The 18358-nt window shown below is 39.0% G+C and overlaps 1 protein-coding gene across 15 annotated transcripts in view; it reads right to left on the reverse strand.

The window, feature by feature from the left end:
• Positions 1-18358, reverse strand: part of MACF1 (microtubule actin crosslinking factor 1) — a 326604-nt gene that overhangs the window by 23999 nt on the left and 284247 nt on the right. For all 15 annotated transcript variants that reach the window (XM_053660146.1, XM_053660135.1, XM_053660145.1 and 12 more), the window contains 20 exons: positions 17771-17890; positions 17223-17330; positions 15506-15724; positions 14350-14553; positions 12496-12727; positions 11476-11702; positions 10001-10123; positions 9806-9907; positions 9149-9250; positions 8883-9056; positions 8634-8789; positions 8296-8493; positions 7312-7440; positions 6282-6455; positions 3789-3944; positions 3484-3690; positions 3211-3330; positions 2625-2794; positions 1146-1305; positions 136-330 (listed from right to left, as the gene is read on the reverse strand). In XM_053660146.1, the coding sequence (XP_053516121.1) occupies positions 136-330; positions 1146-1305; positions 2625-2794; positions 3211-3330; positions 3484-3690; positions 3789-3944; positions 6282-6455; positions 7312-7440; positions 8296-8493; positions 8634-8789; positions 8883-9056; positions 9149-9250; positions 9806-9907; positions 10001-10123; positions 11476-11702; positions 12496-12727; positions 14350-14553; positions 15506-15724; positions 17223-17330; positions 17771-17890 (3276 nt within the window). The remainder of the gene's footprint in view (positions 1-135; positions 331-1145; positions 1306-2624; positions 2795-3210; positions 3331-3483; positions 3691-3788; positions 3945-6281; positions 6456-7311; positions 7441-8295; positions 8494-8633; positions 8790-8882; positions 9057-9148; positions 9251-9805; positions 9908-10000; positions 10124-11475; positions 11703-12495; positions 12728-14349; positions 14554-15505; positions 15725-17222; positions 17331-17770; positions 17891-18358) is intronic.

Raw genomic sequence — 18358 nt, forward strand, 5'->3', positions numbered from 1 at the left:
ACTGAAGAACATTTAGAATATCAATGTTGGACATTATACTCATTTTGAGATTGGCTGGAACTCAGGCTGATAAAGCAGCTAGAATAAATCTGCTCAGACCCACCCTCTGGGGTTGTCCCAGCAAACGTCTCTGACCTGTTTTAAGGCCTGCTCAAGTCGGCTTTGTTTGGAGACAGACAGTTTGCACACAGTGTCCCAGCGCGTACTCAGTTCTTGGAGCTGCCCTTTAACCCACGTGGTGTCATCGCGACTATTCTCAATGAGCTCTCGGCCTGACCGTTTCAGAACCTGAACAGTTCCTGTTCGCTTTCCCAGTTCTTTCTGGAAAACCTAGCAAAGAAAACAGAAAAAAATTAGTTTCAGAAATGTTTTGAACACAAGAAACAAAACCACAGAGAAAGTCATTACTTAATTCAATGTTCCCTGGTAGGTTGCAGTCATGTGTCTTTTATGCATAGAGGGTGGTAAGATGATGTATAAGAAAACAACCAGAAAAGGTGTCTCTAAAGTAAGAGCAGCATGACTCTGGGTAAGTTGCTTAGCTGAAGTCTCAGTTTCCTGATCTGTAAAATGGGAGTAATGTTATATAAACATTTCCAGAATTGTGGGAGTTAAATAAGAACACATATGTCATGCATATAATAATACCATTTCAGGGTAAGTCAAATGCCTTCTGTTGAAATCCAGACATTATGTAGCTCAACATAAAAGATGTAGGTTATACTAAATGTTGGTGCACGTGGTACTGGGCTTATTAGGTTCAGAAGCAGTAAAAAAAAAACAAAAAAAACCCCACCCATTTTTGCAGAGTCAGTGGAAATAGATGTCTGAGGGGTTCCTGAATTTAAATTCATTTTGTGACCCAACTTAGAGATACAAACAGGAAGAGGACAGGAGAACCTCAAAGAGAAGTTTATACATTGCCAGATCTGAATCTAACCAATTTTGGTAAATTCTTTGTGACTGATGCAGAATCCCAGCCGCAGTTTGTTTAAGCTTGTAGAGCAAGGAGCCACCCCACTGATAAGCACAGACTCAGACTATTTCAGACTTCCTTTCTCCCCTTACAAGTTAGGAGGAGCAGAAGGCACACAGAGGGAGGCCACAGTGTCAGCCCTACATGCAGTACAGAGCTCACCCCTCACCTTATGGGCATCCATGAGGTTCATGACAAGGTCAAGGTCCCCGTGCACAGGCTGGTCCTCGGCCAACTGTGGCTCCACCTTGTACAACCAGTCGACTAAGGCCTGCAAAGCGTCCATGAACTGGCCTGAAAACAGCAGGGCCTCCTCCAACTTGTGCTGCCTGAGAAAAGTACACAAACCTTGCTGTTTCTAGATATTATTATTGATGAATGGTCCACAATTCTGACTGCTGGAAGGAAATACTGCTTGAACTCTATATAGAGAGGGACCTCCAAGTTGGAATGGTAGAAGTTCAGTAAAAAGTGACTAGGAGAGATGCCTAGACATTTTAAATCAAACCACTCTTTAAAATGACTTAATTGTAGTATAGCAGACAGGTACAGAGGCCTTTCCAGCACCTTAGAGCCAAGTGGTTAGACACATGGACATACCCTAAGAACCAAAGTCTGTCTGCTCACTTTACACCACTCCAGCACAGGATGACAGTTTTGGTAATGGCCTAGACTCAGGGTTCATCAACGCTGAGCTTAAATCACTTGTGAGATCCTGGGCTCTTCTTCACCTCTATGAGCCTCAGTCATCTCACCAAAAATTGGGGAGAATAAATTATATAAGGGATATTGTAATACTCAGATATGGCATAGTGGGTACGAGTGAATAAAAGTACAGCTTTTACAACCAAACAAAATAGTTTTAAATCCCAGCTCTGCAGCTTAGTAGCTGGGTGACCATGGCGAAGTTAAGAAGCCTCAGTGGTTTTCTTACCTGTAAGATGGGAACAGCTGTACCCACCTCAGTGGTTGTTACGAGGATTTCATGATTAGTAGGCACTGTTATGCACATACTCAGTGGTTGTTGCTCAGTACAGGTCAGATGTCATGATGGTTATATGAGGTAATACATGTAGAGGTTTTGCATAGTGCTCAACACATAGTGAGAACCCTTAGTGAGACAGCTAGTGGTATTACAAGTTGGTAATTTATAAATAGAGTCATACCTTGGTACTCGTTGGCTTCAGATATCATCAAACCCTGAAATCGTTGCATTTTGATGGGACAAAAAAATTGTCCCAGCCCTTGGCACTTGCTCGGAACTCATTGCACTAGCTAGAACTTGTGTGAGTCACAAGGCTGTCCCACAAGAGAAAATGCCTCATCATTTGGTACTTGTCAGTTTTGGCACTCGTCACAAGTTCCGGAATGAATTAATGAGTACTGAAGTACCACTATACCCACAGTGACTGATCTATTACTGTAGGCTTCTCTCTTTCTAATACAGTACAGTTCAAGTTGAAATGAGAGAATTTTAATACATTTTACTCAAAGTTTTCATAACTCAATGAACTGGAGATACTGAAATGCTATAGAATCTGTTACTGACATGTAAGTTTTATTACCATTTTATGGAATCCAGTATTAGTTTCTTAGTAGTTTTGGGATAATATACAGACCCATCCATTAAGGGGACATTCATACTCACCTCTCTACAGACTTGCCACACACAGTATCCCACTTGTCTCTGACCTCTCCCAGTAAGTTGTCAAGTTTCTGAGTGTCATCAGAAAGCAAAGTCTTTTCTTTCAGGGCTCTGCCCGTTCTAATTGTGGTATCATACACAGGCTGTTTACCACCAAGGGTTTTCTGAAACTCCTGGTCACAAAAGAAAAGAAAAGAAAAAAAAAACCCCAATGCCGTGAGCTGACACCTTGATTTGGAACAAAGAAAAAATATTGTGTTTCCAAGTTGATAATTAATTGTAACATGGTTTGACTGTGACGATTTTTTGAACTAAAAGGAACAAGAGCTTATTCTTAAGATCCTTAAGAAAACTGTAAGTTTTCGTTTGTCTTATACAGAAGTACATATTTCTAAAGTCTAGAATTTCCAACAGCTTTAACTGGTTTACTCCCACAATCACTTTGTTTCAACTGTTATTTAAATGAGCAATTGTCACAGACACTGTCTAGACAAAATGAAACGTTGGCTTCATCATCTTGAGTTTTCTACCCAGATACAACCTTTAGTGAATACCAAGCTCAGGACTTAAGAGCGACAAACTGCTTTACCTTATGCTTAGAGAGCTGAAGTTTAATTTTGTCTGGGTCATTGGATATCTCCAGCTCTGAGTCCAGGTGACTCTCTGCATCTTCTAGCCAGTCGATCAGTTTTTTCCAAGCTTCATGGAACTATAATTATATAAGAAATAAGTTATAACAGGCAAGAAATAAGAAATAAGTTACATAGGCAAACTATACAACACTTTTACGTGAACCAACCCAGCGACTCAACTTGCCACCCAAGGTTTTCCAGTACATTAGTATCTTCCTTTCATAACTTACTTGTTTTGCCCTCTTCCTGGCATCATCCAGTGATCTCCCTCTTTCAATAGATCGCTGGACAACCTTCTCCCATCGAGACTGGACACTAACCAACAAATTCTTGATCAGAACAACGTCCTGTTTTTGGCTAAGGAACTTTAACTGATTCCCAGTTTGATCCAGCTCAATGATCTGGTCTCGATGAGCATTTACTTCACTAGCAAAAACCTGGGGGGAAAATGTTTTTAAACTGAAGATAAGCCAACACAGCATCTCTTTCAACTACTCCTTTCAAAAGGAAGGCAACATCATAGTGTCAGAGTTACCTTGTGCTCCTCTATCTGGGAAAAGACAGTGTTTAGAATCAGGCTGGGAGGAGAAGCGATGTTTAAATTCTGTTCTGCCAGCGTAAGCCAGTTGATAAATTCTTGCAGGGAATTCTGGAATTCTGTTGCCAGGCTGAGGGCCTCTTCCAGCTTTGACTGAATTTTAATTAGAACACACACACAAAAAGAAAAAGTGCCAAATTAAGGAATTATAGCTTCCAGGACAAAGGCATGAATTGTACACCAAATGAAGTGATCTCTAGAAAGGAAGCCTCATTTAACCAACCTCCAACCATGCCTTGTTTGCAAAGAAGGGGACATTTTAATGTCAGTGTCTGAAACAACTGTGCTGAAAAAGGAAAGAGCACAATTAGCAGCTGAGCTGCCTTCTCTGCTATTCCCCCCTCCCTGGGACATTGAAGAACAGGAGTAAAACCAGTCACAATATAAGTGAACAGCTTAGTGGTGACAAGCTTCAGATCTCCACCCTGCTTTGGACAAAGTCTTGTTTTCCTTTAGTATTCTTTTTGTGACACCAAAACAACCAATGAAAAGCACTTTACTATAAAGCTGATGCTCACCGCAGTGCCTGTTTATATGTTTTCAGAAAACACAGCACCTAAAAATATGAGTCAAACTTATGCTACAAGCAGAAAAGGTAATTACAGCCCTAATATTCCACGCAAAAACCTGACAACCCTAGATGTAAATTTTTAGATGTTTTTTATCTAAATCAGGTGAAAGAAACAATGGTCCAGTCAGGACATGTGCAACTGCCCATGAGTACACACACCCCAACTGCACAGTCCATGAAGTCCACCTGCAGACACCTCTACCCCCAACACCTAGGTGATGGCCACTGCCCTGGCCCACCTACCAGGCAGGCAAAGTAGAATAAGAAAAGATTGTTAAAAACGAATACATCCAAAATATTCACAGAAATTTAGCTTACTTTTGTAACAAAAACCCACCATTATGAATGTTACAAAAATGTACAGGCCAAATGTTGATAAAGCAAACAGAAAAATAAAATCTATGTAAAATAGATCCTAAGAAATATTTAGAGATTAATATAGTGCTGGCCTGTGAACCAAAGCACCGCAGATTCAATTCCCAGTCAGGGTACATGCCTAGGTTGTGGACCAGGGTCCCCAGTAGGGTGCGCACGAGAGACCACCACACATTGATGTTTCTCTCCCTCTCCCTTTTTCCTCTCTCCCTCCCCTCCCCGTCTCTAAAAATAAAATCTTTAAAAAAATTACAAAATAAATGGCTCTCAAAAAAAAAAAAGAAATTAATATATTGCCAAGTTCCTAGATGGCAGGAAATCTCCCACACTGTTCTGATATATTCTTTAATATAGCACCACACTCAATGATGTCAGTGATCCTGAAATACAATGTTCTTATAAAATCAGAAGTAACTATCCTTGGCAACTACCCTGTGCTTGACCATTTCCACTGATGACAGGTTAAATATTTGAGACAACCTGCTCTACTGTTGGGAAAATCCTCTATAAACTTCTTGATTAGGAGCCACAATCTGCCTCAGTTACTTTAATTAGACTCAGTTCTGCAGGGATCATAGGTAACAGACTGTCCCAAGAATCAGAACACAGCCATACACTCAGGTCCTCTGGATAGTCTTTGTGTAACAAAATTACCAGACCCCACATTAGAAGAATTCTGGTAAATTAATGCTTCTTTAAAATGTTATGTATAAATATTTATTTTTGTCCTCTGCCCATTAAATTTGACAAAATCATGCTTTTATAATTTCCACCATATACCTAACACAGTGCCTGGCACATACATGCTTAATAACTATTTGTTGAATGCATGTGGCCCACAGGTTTAAACACATGTTTTATTTGATCTGCCCAGCACAGAAACTCTATGCAGAGTGATACTCAGAAACTCAGTACTCATAAAAACCAGTGTTTTGGGGCCTTGATACCTAATCACTTTTCTTTTGAAGAAAATTTGATTTTTGAGGAAGAGTAGGAAGGGGTCATATAATTTATTTCTCTCTTGATTTTTAGTAGAACTTTTTGCATATTGTACTTACACTAGAATCCTTGTGTGGCATTAGTTTTCATACTCCCTGTATGCTCTGCCCCCACCTTCCCAATCCCAAGTCACCAACTCCAACATAAACTTGTTTTTAAACAGGAACATAAATATGATTCGCAATGTATATAGGGTCTACCATTGAGCAGTATCAGACACTAATGTCTTAAATGTAGATGCAGAAAAGGAATGAATAATGAAAGCATGTATTGGTAGAAACTAATAGCACTGCTGCGACTTAACATGGATGGAAAACAGAAATTTAATGGCAGAAAAGATAATCAGTATGAAGACAATTCTGAGGATATCAGTTCTGTAACTTTTTCACAGAAACAGGTGGTAATTACACACCATTACCATACACATTCCTCAGATCCTAGAAACACACCATGCACATATCACACCCTGCACTGTGCGGTGGTACCTTTCTTTCCTCCATCTTACTGCTGACCACATGCCACTTCTGTTCCAGGAGTGCCACGCTCTGTTCCGTCTTTGAACCGGACCCAGAATCATCACGGTTCAGAAGCATGAGCCTGCCCTTGTCAAGTAGCTGATTATAAGTCTCTTCCTTGGCTGTGAGTTGGGAATAGAGCTCCTGCAAGAAAAGGTAGGAAAAATATTAATGATGCTAATTTTGTGAAAGACACCCACAGACAGATTTATAACCACAGTTTGAAAAAGTCCAGGAAAGTCTCACCTTGATTAAAAAAACCCTTTTGGATTCAGTTCAACTACTGAGCAACTATGGGACTGGAACCCACCTTTCTTGCTTAATATTATTTTGTCACCACAGAATTATTTAAGGATCAGACACTTGTGGGAACAGACCAGCACCCCGTTTGTCTGGGACACAGCCAACTACTGTGGCAAGAACAGGCCTGCAAGCAACCTAAAATAGATCCCAATACTTGATTTCCTTTTCTTGAACAATGTACCTGAAAATTATGCCTTTAGTTCTCAGCCACTTTCTTGAAATACTATTACTACCTACTGGGTTTCTCTAAATCCCACAGAAATAGTCTGTTTCTTAAGTACAATCATATCTGTGTTATGTATTTGTCTTGCTGATACTCTCACCAAGTTAATATTTTTATGTCCACTGAACTGACCAACTCAAAATTAGCCAGCTCACCAATGCATCTGTAGCTGATTCCCCCATCACTACGGCTGCCTGTGGTAGGGTATTAAAAGGATTTATATATATATTACATACATACACACACACATATATACAAATACATATATATCGTATACACACACACACACACACACACACACACACACACACACACACATATATAAAAGTAAAATCAGCAATCCTCAAGGATACACTATGTTGTCAGTAAAAAGGCCCTACTTTGTAGACTCCCAGATACATCTCTCTCTCTGAATTCAGAAAGGAGCTACTCAACACGGGATGCGCATGCTCAATTTCAGTAAATTTCTATTACCATATGTGTGTCAAGCTGTTCCCTAGCAGTTTCAGGAAGTCCTCCTGTGGGCTTAGAGGCAGAAAGTTGGGTCTCCATTTTGGTCAGTTCCAAGAGGAAATCTTCAATTTCACTGTGGAAACCTTGAGCCTTTTGAGAAAGACATTAGTAAGGTCAGTAGTCAATTCCAGCTTCAAAAGTAAACTTTCTAAATAACCACATGAGGAATCTATCTTGAGGGAGGAATTTTGGGCTGCTCTCAGGCAGATCTGTTCTGTTGCTGGATTGGCATGGGGCCGACATATTTACTTATTTTTAGAATCTAGCAGAATCCTTTAGAACTCACTGTAACATACAGTTGTGAGCACATGAAAGTTTATTCTTGTAATATTACTTATTAATCATTGTATTTCCATATATGCCACTATAAACCTACTTTTGCCCACCCCACTATTATAAATGTTTCATATAACTAATGAATTAACTGAATGAGGTACTGTTGAATATGAATATGAAGGACTCTGATTTGATCTAAGAAATAACTGAATCTGTGAAGAGGTTTGTTATAGCAAAGACCTACTAATTTTGAATATTAAAAAAAAAGAGATTCAGTTACAGATTAGCACCCCCCCATGCCCCCCCCAAAACAAAACCCCATTGAATAAAGAGCTGTTCTTGCCCTGGCTGGTGTAGCTCAGTGGATTTGAGCGCAGGCCTGCAAACCAAAGGGTTGCTGGTCAGGTCCCCAGCAGGGGGCACATGAGAGGCAACCACACATTGATGTTTCTCTTCCTCTCTTTGGAAATAAATAAAACCTTCAACAAAACAAAACAAAACCCCCCAAAACCCAAGCCGTTATTTCCAGACAAGTCCCAGTGCAGAAATGACCTTCCTCACACGACACAAGGGGCTCTACCCTAAATTGCTTTCCTTGACTCAGACCAGAAAGGCTTCCTTCTGAATATATGCACAGTTCCGCCCGCCTAACTTGGACGATGTGCGTACCTGCTGCAGTGTTGACTGAAGCTGCTGCTCCCTCTCTTCTGTTTTCTGTAACACTGACTCCCAGCATTGGTTCATAGTTTCCAAACGACTCCTTAAGCTGCTGGCATCGTCTCCAGCACTAGATTCAAGAAGTTCATTGCCAGCTTTGTTGACTGTTTCCACTGTGGCTTGATGGGCCAAAACATCATTTTTTAGAACCTAAAAAATGTTAAACAATACTTTATGTCACAGATAACATCAAACCTGGTTCTCTAAGGTTTATGTAACATTGAAAGGCTTCTGGTGGCAATATTTAGTCTGAAATCAATAGACTTAGAGGTAAAAACAAAAATACTTACATGGTGCTTTGCAAGCTCAACTTCAATGACTTTTGGATCTCCGCTTATTGGTCTCTGAGCATTTAACAACTCTTCAGTGTGAATGAGCCAACTCATTAGTTCTTCTAAGGCATGTTGGAATTGGCCAAGGGCCAGGAGAGCACCTTCTAGCTTATGCTACTCATAAAAACATATAAAGGGAATGATTGTTAGGGGAAAAGAAAACAGTAGATAGTAGTCCATTTACGTGCTCCACCATTTTTGCCTCACCTGTCTGTGGGCAATTTTTTCACCCAGGTTCTCCCAGAGGTGTTTGAGTTCTGTCAATGGTTCTCGTATAATGTCTCTGTCTGTTTCATCAGTAGCTTTCTTCAACATCAGTTCACCCTGGTGATTAAGCTTCTCCATCTCAATTTGCTGCTGGTAAACTTCCACTTTGAACTCCTATCAAAGACATACTTAATGTTAACATTAAATCAAGTCTTTTAAAACTAAAAGAAGCAATCCTTCTTTAAAAGCCATTCCCAGATACGAACCTTCATTTCGTTTAACTGATCTTTAACAGTGTTGAGGTCCGTGCCGACAGGGGGCATGGTGCAGAGTTTAATTACAGTGTTATCTAGCCAGTCAAACATAGCCTAAAATGCAAATACAAACACGTAGTCAAAAACAAAGAGTTGGGAGAGACAAATCAAAAGCCAAGTACTGTATGTGTGTATAGGCGGGGGGAGGCAGAAGTAAGAAATAATGATCTTTATTCCAATAATATGGGGATTTAAGAACAAAGTGAACATATTATTGGGATAGCGTCCAAAATGAACTGTGATCTAAATATGAACGAGAGTTACTATTTTTCATGGCTGGCTGAAGCTACAGGGCGAAGCTGTACTTTAGCTTAACCAGGGGGTGGAACCTCTCTAGCAAGTAATGGCCTTAGTGAGGCCAGCTTCACTGTATAGTCACCATGAGAATAAATATAGTGAACACATTACGAAACACATCAAGAATAAAAATTCAGGTGTCAGTACTTTTCACATTAGAGTGAGAAACTTTGGCTAGAAATACAGAAAGAGGTTACAATCTCAGATTTGATAATGCTGTGGTCCCGTAAAGGTGATCACTCTTATACTAGAGTCTGAATATGAGTGACAATGCAGACCCTATATGGCCACAGTGGTCATGTCATGGCTTACCTGAAGAGTGTCCTGATACTGCACAGCAGCCTGCATGGCTTCTTCAAGCTTTTCCAGCCTCTCTTTCCACGTTTTGTTTAAGTTCTCCCAGGCATTATTCATCTAGAGGAAAACAGTCAATCAGATTTTTCAATTACCATCACTGTTCAGTCCAGGTCCACTACTGTTTTGTCTAACTCATCCCTTTCTCCACACCTCATCAATGCTCTTCTTCACTTCGGGCTTCTCAGTTTCTCCACAGGCAAAAATCAAATCTGCTCCAAGGATTCGAATAAACTCCAGTTCCTCATGCAGACCATCTGTCTCTTCCTTAATAGTCTACATGTAAATGAACGGAATATAAGCCAAAACAGAAGCAGAACAGAACTTTCCAAACTTTGCAAATGCAATTACATCTCCATCAATAGCAGATGCTGAACAGAACCTGTCAATTTCACAAAAACCTTTCAATGTTATTAATATTTCACTTATCTAAATAGTGAAGCTTTAGACTGGTTATTTTTCGTATGTATGTGTACAAAAATATATGTATCGAATATATTTATGTAATTATACATGCATACATATAAACTACATAGAAAAATATGTATAAAACAATCTGCAAAAGGCTCAGTGAGTTTCAATAATTTACCAAAGAGCCCTGGCTGGTGTAGCTCAGTGGATTGAGCACGGGCCTGTGAACCAGACAATCGCGGTTCGATTCCCAGGCAGGGCACATGCCTGGGTTGCAGACCAGTTCCCTGCAGGCCAATTCCCAGCAGGGGATGCATGAAAGGCAACCATACATTGATGTTTCTCTCCCTCTCTCTTTCCCTTCCCCTCTAAAGATAAATAAATAAAATCTTTAAAAAAAAAAATTTACCAAAGGCTCATCCCTTTGCTTCCAAGATTATAATCTGTAGCCTGAAGTCTATTGCAGAGAAGTATATTAACAAGGAGAAAATAATACTGCACAAGTCACAAATTTAAGAGCTGAGAGCCTAGCATAATAGGAATGCTAGGCTATATAATCTAACAAAGTCAGTTCTCTACTAGCTCCTAAAAAGGACAGGGGTGGGTAGAGAGAAAGAATGGCGGAAATAAAAGAAAGACATAAGAAACAATATCAAGACAAGCTTGGCTTACACTAAGTGAACAAAATGAGGGGAGAAATGTATCTAGTAAAAATAAAAACTAGGCTCCCCCAACAGGCTCGAAAAAGGTAAGTCAATGTAATAATTATCTTTGGATGATGAATCTAGAATTTTTTTCATAACTTCTATTTTTCTACACTAAAGAGATTTACTCAAGAAACAAAATAATGTACACTATAGTATGAGGACTAAGTTTAGAAATGAAAGCAAAACTGAATTTGCTAAGCATATTCTATTAATTTGAATCGTTAAGTTTAAAAGTGATGAGAGAATTAGTTTTGTGTGATGGAACTATTTCTGTATCACAGTTGGTGGAAGTTGTATAAATCTGTAAGTGGTAAAACTTGCATTTATAACTAAGAAAGAAATCTGCTATAATGAGATTTTTTTTTAAGTGTAAAATATCCTCATAGAGTTAAAAACAAACACAAACAACTTTTAAGGAACTTGGCCTACCTAAGCAGTCAGCACAACACACTTGGAAAAAGTAGTTTTTTAGACAGCAAAAACACAAGAAGGAGTTTTGTTTTTTCTTACCTCAGCAGCTTCAACCTGTTGCTTGATGATGGATGGGTCAATGCCGGGGCTTTCTAAGTCATGGACAATGTCCTGGGTGTCTTTAATGGTGGTAAGGAGAGCTGCCATATCATACCAAAACTTCTCTGCTAGTTCAAGGACATCAAGGAACTTAATTTCTCGCTCTTCAGCCCGAGCTTTGATGTCCTCCCAGAAGAATACCATTTGGTCCAATTTGTCCTGGATTTCTGAAGGGGTAAAGAAGAGACACGAATAGGACTTCTTTAAGTACTTGAAATCAGCCTCATTGGAAATACCATCTAGTCCTCACATTTTCACTGAAATTGTATTTTTAAAAGTTCTAAGAATATATATAGATATTTCTTTGCTTGTGTAATTTTAACACATTAAAGATCATGAAAACTTAGCTTTAGTGGAGAAAAACATCCTCTAAAATTTTAGCCTTCTGTCAGCAGAATGGTTAAGTGCAATAGTTATACATTTATCTGACATAAACAACTAAACTTTTCAAAACGAAAAAAAGCTAAGATACATATATCTCAGTGCTATTTTTATTTCTACATTTACATTCCCCACATAAAGAGACCACAGAGGTAATCTGGGAATGAGTTACCATCTAATATAAAGGTACTGCTCAGATACAAAACCCCTAACTTATAAAGGGACTGAGATGAAAGCTCTATTTCCAGTGTTCTGTGTTGAACTTGCTGCTTCCCATGGCAAGTGTTATAAAAAAGGTAGTTATGTTCCACACACTATTGATACTGCAGTTCACTCATATTAGGGGTTAAAGGAGCATTTGTTCCCTGGCCTGGGAATCTAACTACCAATTGTAACCTTGTTTCAATAGGGAGATGTGTCCTGAATTCTAAATGACTTCCAAATGACTTTCTGGAATACTCATTACTTGGGGACCGCCTTCGCATTCAATGCAGTACATCTGGTGGGATGCTGGAAGTAACCACAGACTAGAATTTTTTCTATTGGTTCTCTTCAAAAACAATTAGATTCATCAAGCACCTTTTGCAGCCAGGTCCTTGTCAGCTCCCTGAGATCTCCCAATGAGCTCTTCTCCTCGGCGCTTTAGGGCCTCAAAGGAAGGCTGAAGTTTTTCTAGCTCCATGGTGGCACTCTTATTGTCACTAATGCACTCTCTGATCTTGTCGACTTCCGCAGGAATCAGTGGTGGCATACGCAGACGGGAGGAGAGATTCTCCAGAGTCTCCAACATGGGTTCGATTTTATCATGGAACTAAATAAACGTCAGACCATTAGCCATCACAGCAATACTTCACTACACTTCTGGGGGAAACGTTGGGGAATAAGGCTGAGGTATAAATCCACCACTGTTTAGGATAATCTGCACATAACCTAGCCTGATGGCTGTTGGGTTTGGCTAAGGAACTGTTTTGGGCATAGCACACCAGACCTGGCCCAGCAGAAAAAGAAAATAAATACTTATTTTAAGAACCAAGAAAATATTAATATACCAGAAATGTGACAAGAAAGGGACAACACTATGAAACTGGTAAGAGTCACTGTGTCAACAGCTTAGATGATAGCTGCATGCAACAGATCAGACCAACAAGTTAGATGTCCTCCACCAACTATGTAAATGGATGGGGAACTCAATATGCTACATGACCTGGAGTTCAAAATTATCACAGCATGCAAATTTAGTAACCACTCTATGTAACAGAGAGGAAAATGTTGCATGATGAAAGATAATTAAGGAAGGCCAAATCTAACCTTATGCTGAAAGAACAATTACCTTTCCACTTTTCTGGTATTTCGAATAACATGACTGTAATTATAAAATTTCACTTACAATCTGAAGCAGAGTGAGGAGAAGCAGGAGCAAAACAGGTAAGTTTGCCCCTCTAAAAAAAAAAGCTATCTAAAAGCAACTCTGGATTAATTAGAATTTTAGTTGTCCTATAAGAAACACATGGTGGGATTTCCTTAACAAAATCACTTCCCATCACTCCCTCATTTCTAGGTTCCACCCCAAAAGAAACTGGCATAATAAACTGCACTGATAAAATTCCTTTCACTGAAGTAAAGGGAAATTTTCTGACAGGTAACCCTCAGTTCTCAGCTTCATAAGACTGCCCTAATTCCAGTGGGGGTGGGTACCTTACCTCTGCAATCTGTAATGGTGGGCGCGGTCAACACAACAATGAAATGTGACGATGTGGGGAAGACAGGAGCAGGCAGCAACAACACAAAGTAACACATTCCACAATGTGAGTGAGAGATGGGACGGAAGGTGGGGGGAAAACTTGAGTAAGTACAAATATTAACCAAGAATATTGACTAAACATAGGAATAAAATACCCAGACATGACAAAAGTACCACTAACAGTAATATATTAGTTCATAAGTATGTAGTTACATGCTTTAAACTCCACTGCTGGTGGATTATTTCTCTTTGGCTCTTAAACTTCTCTCTATCCAAGCATCTTTCTTTGAACTAGGAGCTAGCTGGTGGCGTTGTGAGTAAGAGGTCTAATGTGCTGTCTTCTAAGTCTCAAAATTAACAGGTCCAGTAGGAATCTGACTTTTCTTTAGATATTTGTTGCTTCAAGGTGAATTTATCCAGAACTATCCCTGCTAAAGGATCAATATAAAGTTTTCAAGGAAACTATCGACAGACAGTATGTACCAAGACACATTTTACCCTCCTTATGGTGCCAGCATACCCATGATCCTGGCAATAAAAATGCAGATCAGCAAAGGTTCCTAGTCTTTGATAATGAATCATCAGCATGCTGGCCTAGACAGTCCTGAGCATGGAGGTGTATCTGCTACAGAAACTTCTTGCCTACACTAGGGGACAGTTGAAGGCTATAGGAGTTTAAGACACCCACGTACCTGAGCAGACTGGGAAACAGCCTCATCCAGAGCCAGGGCCCGCTGGCGCACCTCCTCTTTAATTTGGGCATACGTGTTTTCTGCTTTCTGGTATTTTTCTTCCACCATTTCACCCTCTTCAGGGTTTAACTCCTTTAGCTGAGGGCCTATCTTTAGCAGCTTATCAATATGAGGTTTGTGTTCAGCAATGGATTCCCTTAGTTGCTGTATAAAAAATATGGATTAAAGTAAGTATTTTGTGTTAGTTTACCTGATTAAATACTTTGATCAAAAATCATACCTACTCTGAAAAAAATGAGCTGAATTACTGAATACCAGTAAGTCCCGCCATTTCATCATTTATGGAGGGGAAAGAAAAGCACCTAAGTCTTGGGCTCTGACACTACCCAGTTCTCTTAAGTATTAAAAGCCATTTAAATATCCCCTGACCCGGGAAGCCCTCTCAGGCCACACCCTCTCTTTTAACCTCCAGTATGTATTTACCCACCACCTCCTATACTCATAAATGTTTCAATGTACCAATTGTAATGTCCATGGTTTAATATCTGTTTTCCTACTGAGACTGAGAGACACTAAGCAGAATAAGCTACAAATAGCAACAATTCTGGTAACCCAATCAGTCCCTCACTTTACTGCTGGCTACTTCTGGCTTCCATCCTTCCACTTGTAAGAATACAGAGATAGGAATAAGCAAAAGCCATAAACCAAATAATAAACATTAAAAAAGTATCTTTTTAAAGTGGTCATAGCAATGGTTGACACGACTAACAAATCTCCCTCTCACCTTACCTGCAATGCAGCAAATGCTCTCTGAGGTTCCTTCTCGGCTCTCACTCGAGGTGGGGTCTAACCAAATGAAAAGAGCCGCCCAACCACACCCAAGTCTGACAACACCCCACTGTCACTGGGAAGATGTTGAATTCCCTTCATAGTTACTTAGTTCTTTGTTTACTACTGAAATACCCAAGTTCCTGGTATCTCCATAAATGCATTCTTTACTTGATTCATACCAAGGACAAACAAAATAATTCAGATTATCTATTTTTATTGTGCAAAGAAATTCTAACTGATTAAGAATTTCATAATACAGAACCTGAATAAACTGTGGAGCCTATGTTTAGTTCTATAATTAAATAAAACCTGGCGTGCTCCTTACCCTCATTTCCTCTTGCTGTTGCCTGAGCTGTTCATGATCAATGGCTGGAGGAGGTAACTGTGCTATTAGTGCCCGAGTTTCCTCAATCCAGGGGCTGAGCTCTTCGTAAGTCTCCCAAAACTGGTTCACCAAGACCTGTGCCCGCTCTAGGCGGGCATAACGCTCCGAATTGAGCAGACTAATGGCTTCGTACTGCTGTATTAGAGACTCTGTCTTTTCCTATGAACAATAAAAAGAGTAGGTCTATGTATGTTAAAAAGTCTAAAGGAATAAATACTAAAATGTTTAAAAAATATGAACTAACTTATTAAGTTTGCAAGTGATTTTTATATTCTTTATCCTTATTGGAATTTAAGAATTTTCCTATCACACATGTATATTTAATTTTTTAAATATGAAAGTTGTTTGAAATACACTAAAATACCACAAGCACAACACAGCAAAGTCAAACTTTTAGTGAATAACTTTTTACAACTTTAGATATAACAACATTATTATAACGATCAGTGTAAGACTGAACATCTCAGGGGCTATGATGGAGTTTCCCCATCAAGTTTTACTTGTCTTTTTTTCCTCTGATAAGAAAGTCTCCATAAACAGTATGGAGGGTCCTCAAAAAATAAAAAGATAGAATTGTCTTATAACCCAGCAATTCTACTTCTGTGGATTTATCTGAAGAAATCCAAAACACGAATCTGAAAGAATATATGTACCCCTATGTTCACTGTAGCATTATGTACAATAGCCAAGATATGGAAGCAGCCTAAGTAACTACCAATCGATGAGTGGATAAAAAAGCTGTCAAACATATATACAAGGAAATATTACTCAGTCATAAAAAGGAATGAAAGCTTACCATTTGCAACAGCATGGATGGACCTAGAGCTTATTATGCCAAGTGAAATAAGTCAGTCAGAGAAAGACAAACACCAAATGGTTTCACTTATATGTGCAATCTAAAGAACGATATAAATAAGCAAACAATATAGAAATAGACTCACAGATTCAGAAAATACACTGATGGCTGACAGAGGGGAGGGTGTCTGGGGGACTACACGAAAAAGGTGAAGGGATTGAGAAGTGCAAATTGGTTGTTATAAAATAGTTACGGGAATATAAAGTACAGCATAGAAAATACATAATACTGTAATAACTATGTATGGTGCCAGGTGGGTTCTGAAAATACTGAGGGGAAAATATATGATTATCTAACCGCTATACTGTATACCTGAAGCTAAAACAAAATATTGAATATAAAATGTAATGGAGAAAAAAAAGTCTCTACTAACTTGGCATTTATGCTCTATATGTTTAGGATGAGTAATGCAGTCAACTTAGAAATATTTCTAAGAAAACAGTGGTTACCTATACACTTTATTTAATGAATAGCTGCACATGGTTTTGAAAAAATCTACCAGCTTTGAAAGATAACCTCAAAGTCACTCATTTGGGACTGAAGTAGCAATTTCTCTGTTTAAAGAAGATGGAGTTGCAATACGCTTCACATTATATATACAGTGTGGCTCTTTAGACATTTGTGAACACAGGGTTAGAAGTCTGAATTCCCCAGAACATCCAGTAGTCTTTAACACCATTATTATTAGTAACGGAGGAAAAAAAACTATAACTTCAACTTAAACTGTAACTTCACAACTGTACTTCTAATTCGCCATAATCAAGACAAGAATAATATGGTGAATAAATAAATGCAATTCACCTGTAATACAGCTTTTTGCTCCTCTCCACATGTGCCAAAGATTTCACTCCGATGACTGAAGAGTTCATCCATTGAATCTTTGTGTCGAATGATATCAATGGAGAAAGCCTTTGAGGAAAGTAAACTACAGTTAAGTCAAGAAGTGAAAGGATCCCAAGCTTTCCAGTGAAAAGCCAGACACACCTATGAAAAATTCTTTGCTTTAATAAAGCCACATCAAAAACTGTACTTACCAAGTTTGACACTTTGCCTATTCACACATCTTCAATGTTTATCTTTAAATAGCTTACTAACCCTCATGAATATCATCAGAGAATTATTACCCTTTCTTGGACTAATGAGCCTATTTCTTCCCTTTTCACAAAGCAAAAAAGCTCTTTCTCATCCTAACCAACCATAAAATGAATCTCCATCCACCATCATGACCTAACATCATTCCGTTTGACTTGCAGTAGCAGTCAGAAACTCTCTCCTAGTCACTCTAAGCTGAGGTGATTGATTATACTAGCTCAGGACACAATGGATACATACGTCAGTGTTACACTTACCTTCTGTACTTGCAGCTGAGCTGTGGTCTGGTCCTGTTCCAGGCGAATTGGACCCAGGGCCATCAGTTTCCGTTTTGTTTCAGCAACCCAAGCCAGTTCTGCATCAGCAGCTTGCTCATACTAATAGACATTGAAGAAAAATGAACACATTATATATAGCCAGGGTCTTCCTTCTTAGAATTCAAATCAAAATGCAGACAACTTAGAATTGCTTGTACTTCAACAAATATGAGTTGATCCTATTTCACCTTCTTTAGAAAGAAGTTACAGAATCCAGTTAGTGGTCCTACACATACAAACGACAATGGAAACTGACACTCTTAAAGAAATATACTTCTAATCTGTTTTAATAAGGCTGTGCTCTTTCTGCCAGTCCTTCTTTCTATCCATACATTGAACAATAGTTTTAGTCATGTTTAAATATAAACATGGCAGCAGACAGCTAAGTCATGTTAACTCTGAAGTACTCACTCAGTTGAAGAAGCGTAAGACCACGGATTTAAGTTATACAGTAACTGAAAAACTAAGAACATGTTCTATGTGACTGTTGTTTGATCACAGTCCTTCGATCTTTTATATCTTTTCCTT

Source organism: Artibeus jamaicensis, unplaced genomic scaffold (assembly GCF_021234435.1).
Source record: "Artibeus jamaicensis isolate MK-2021 breed Jamaican fruit bat unplaced genomic scaffold, CSHL_Jam_final scaffold_847, whole genome shotgun sequence".
NCBI classification, from domain to species: Eukaryota; Metazoa; Chordata; class Mammalia; order Chiroptera; family Phyllostomidae; genus Artibeus; species Artibeus jamaicensis.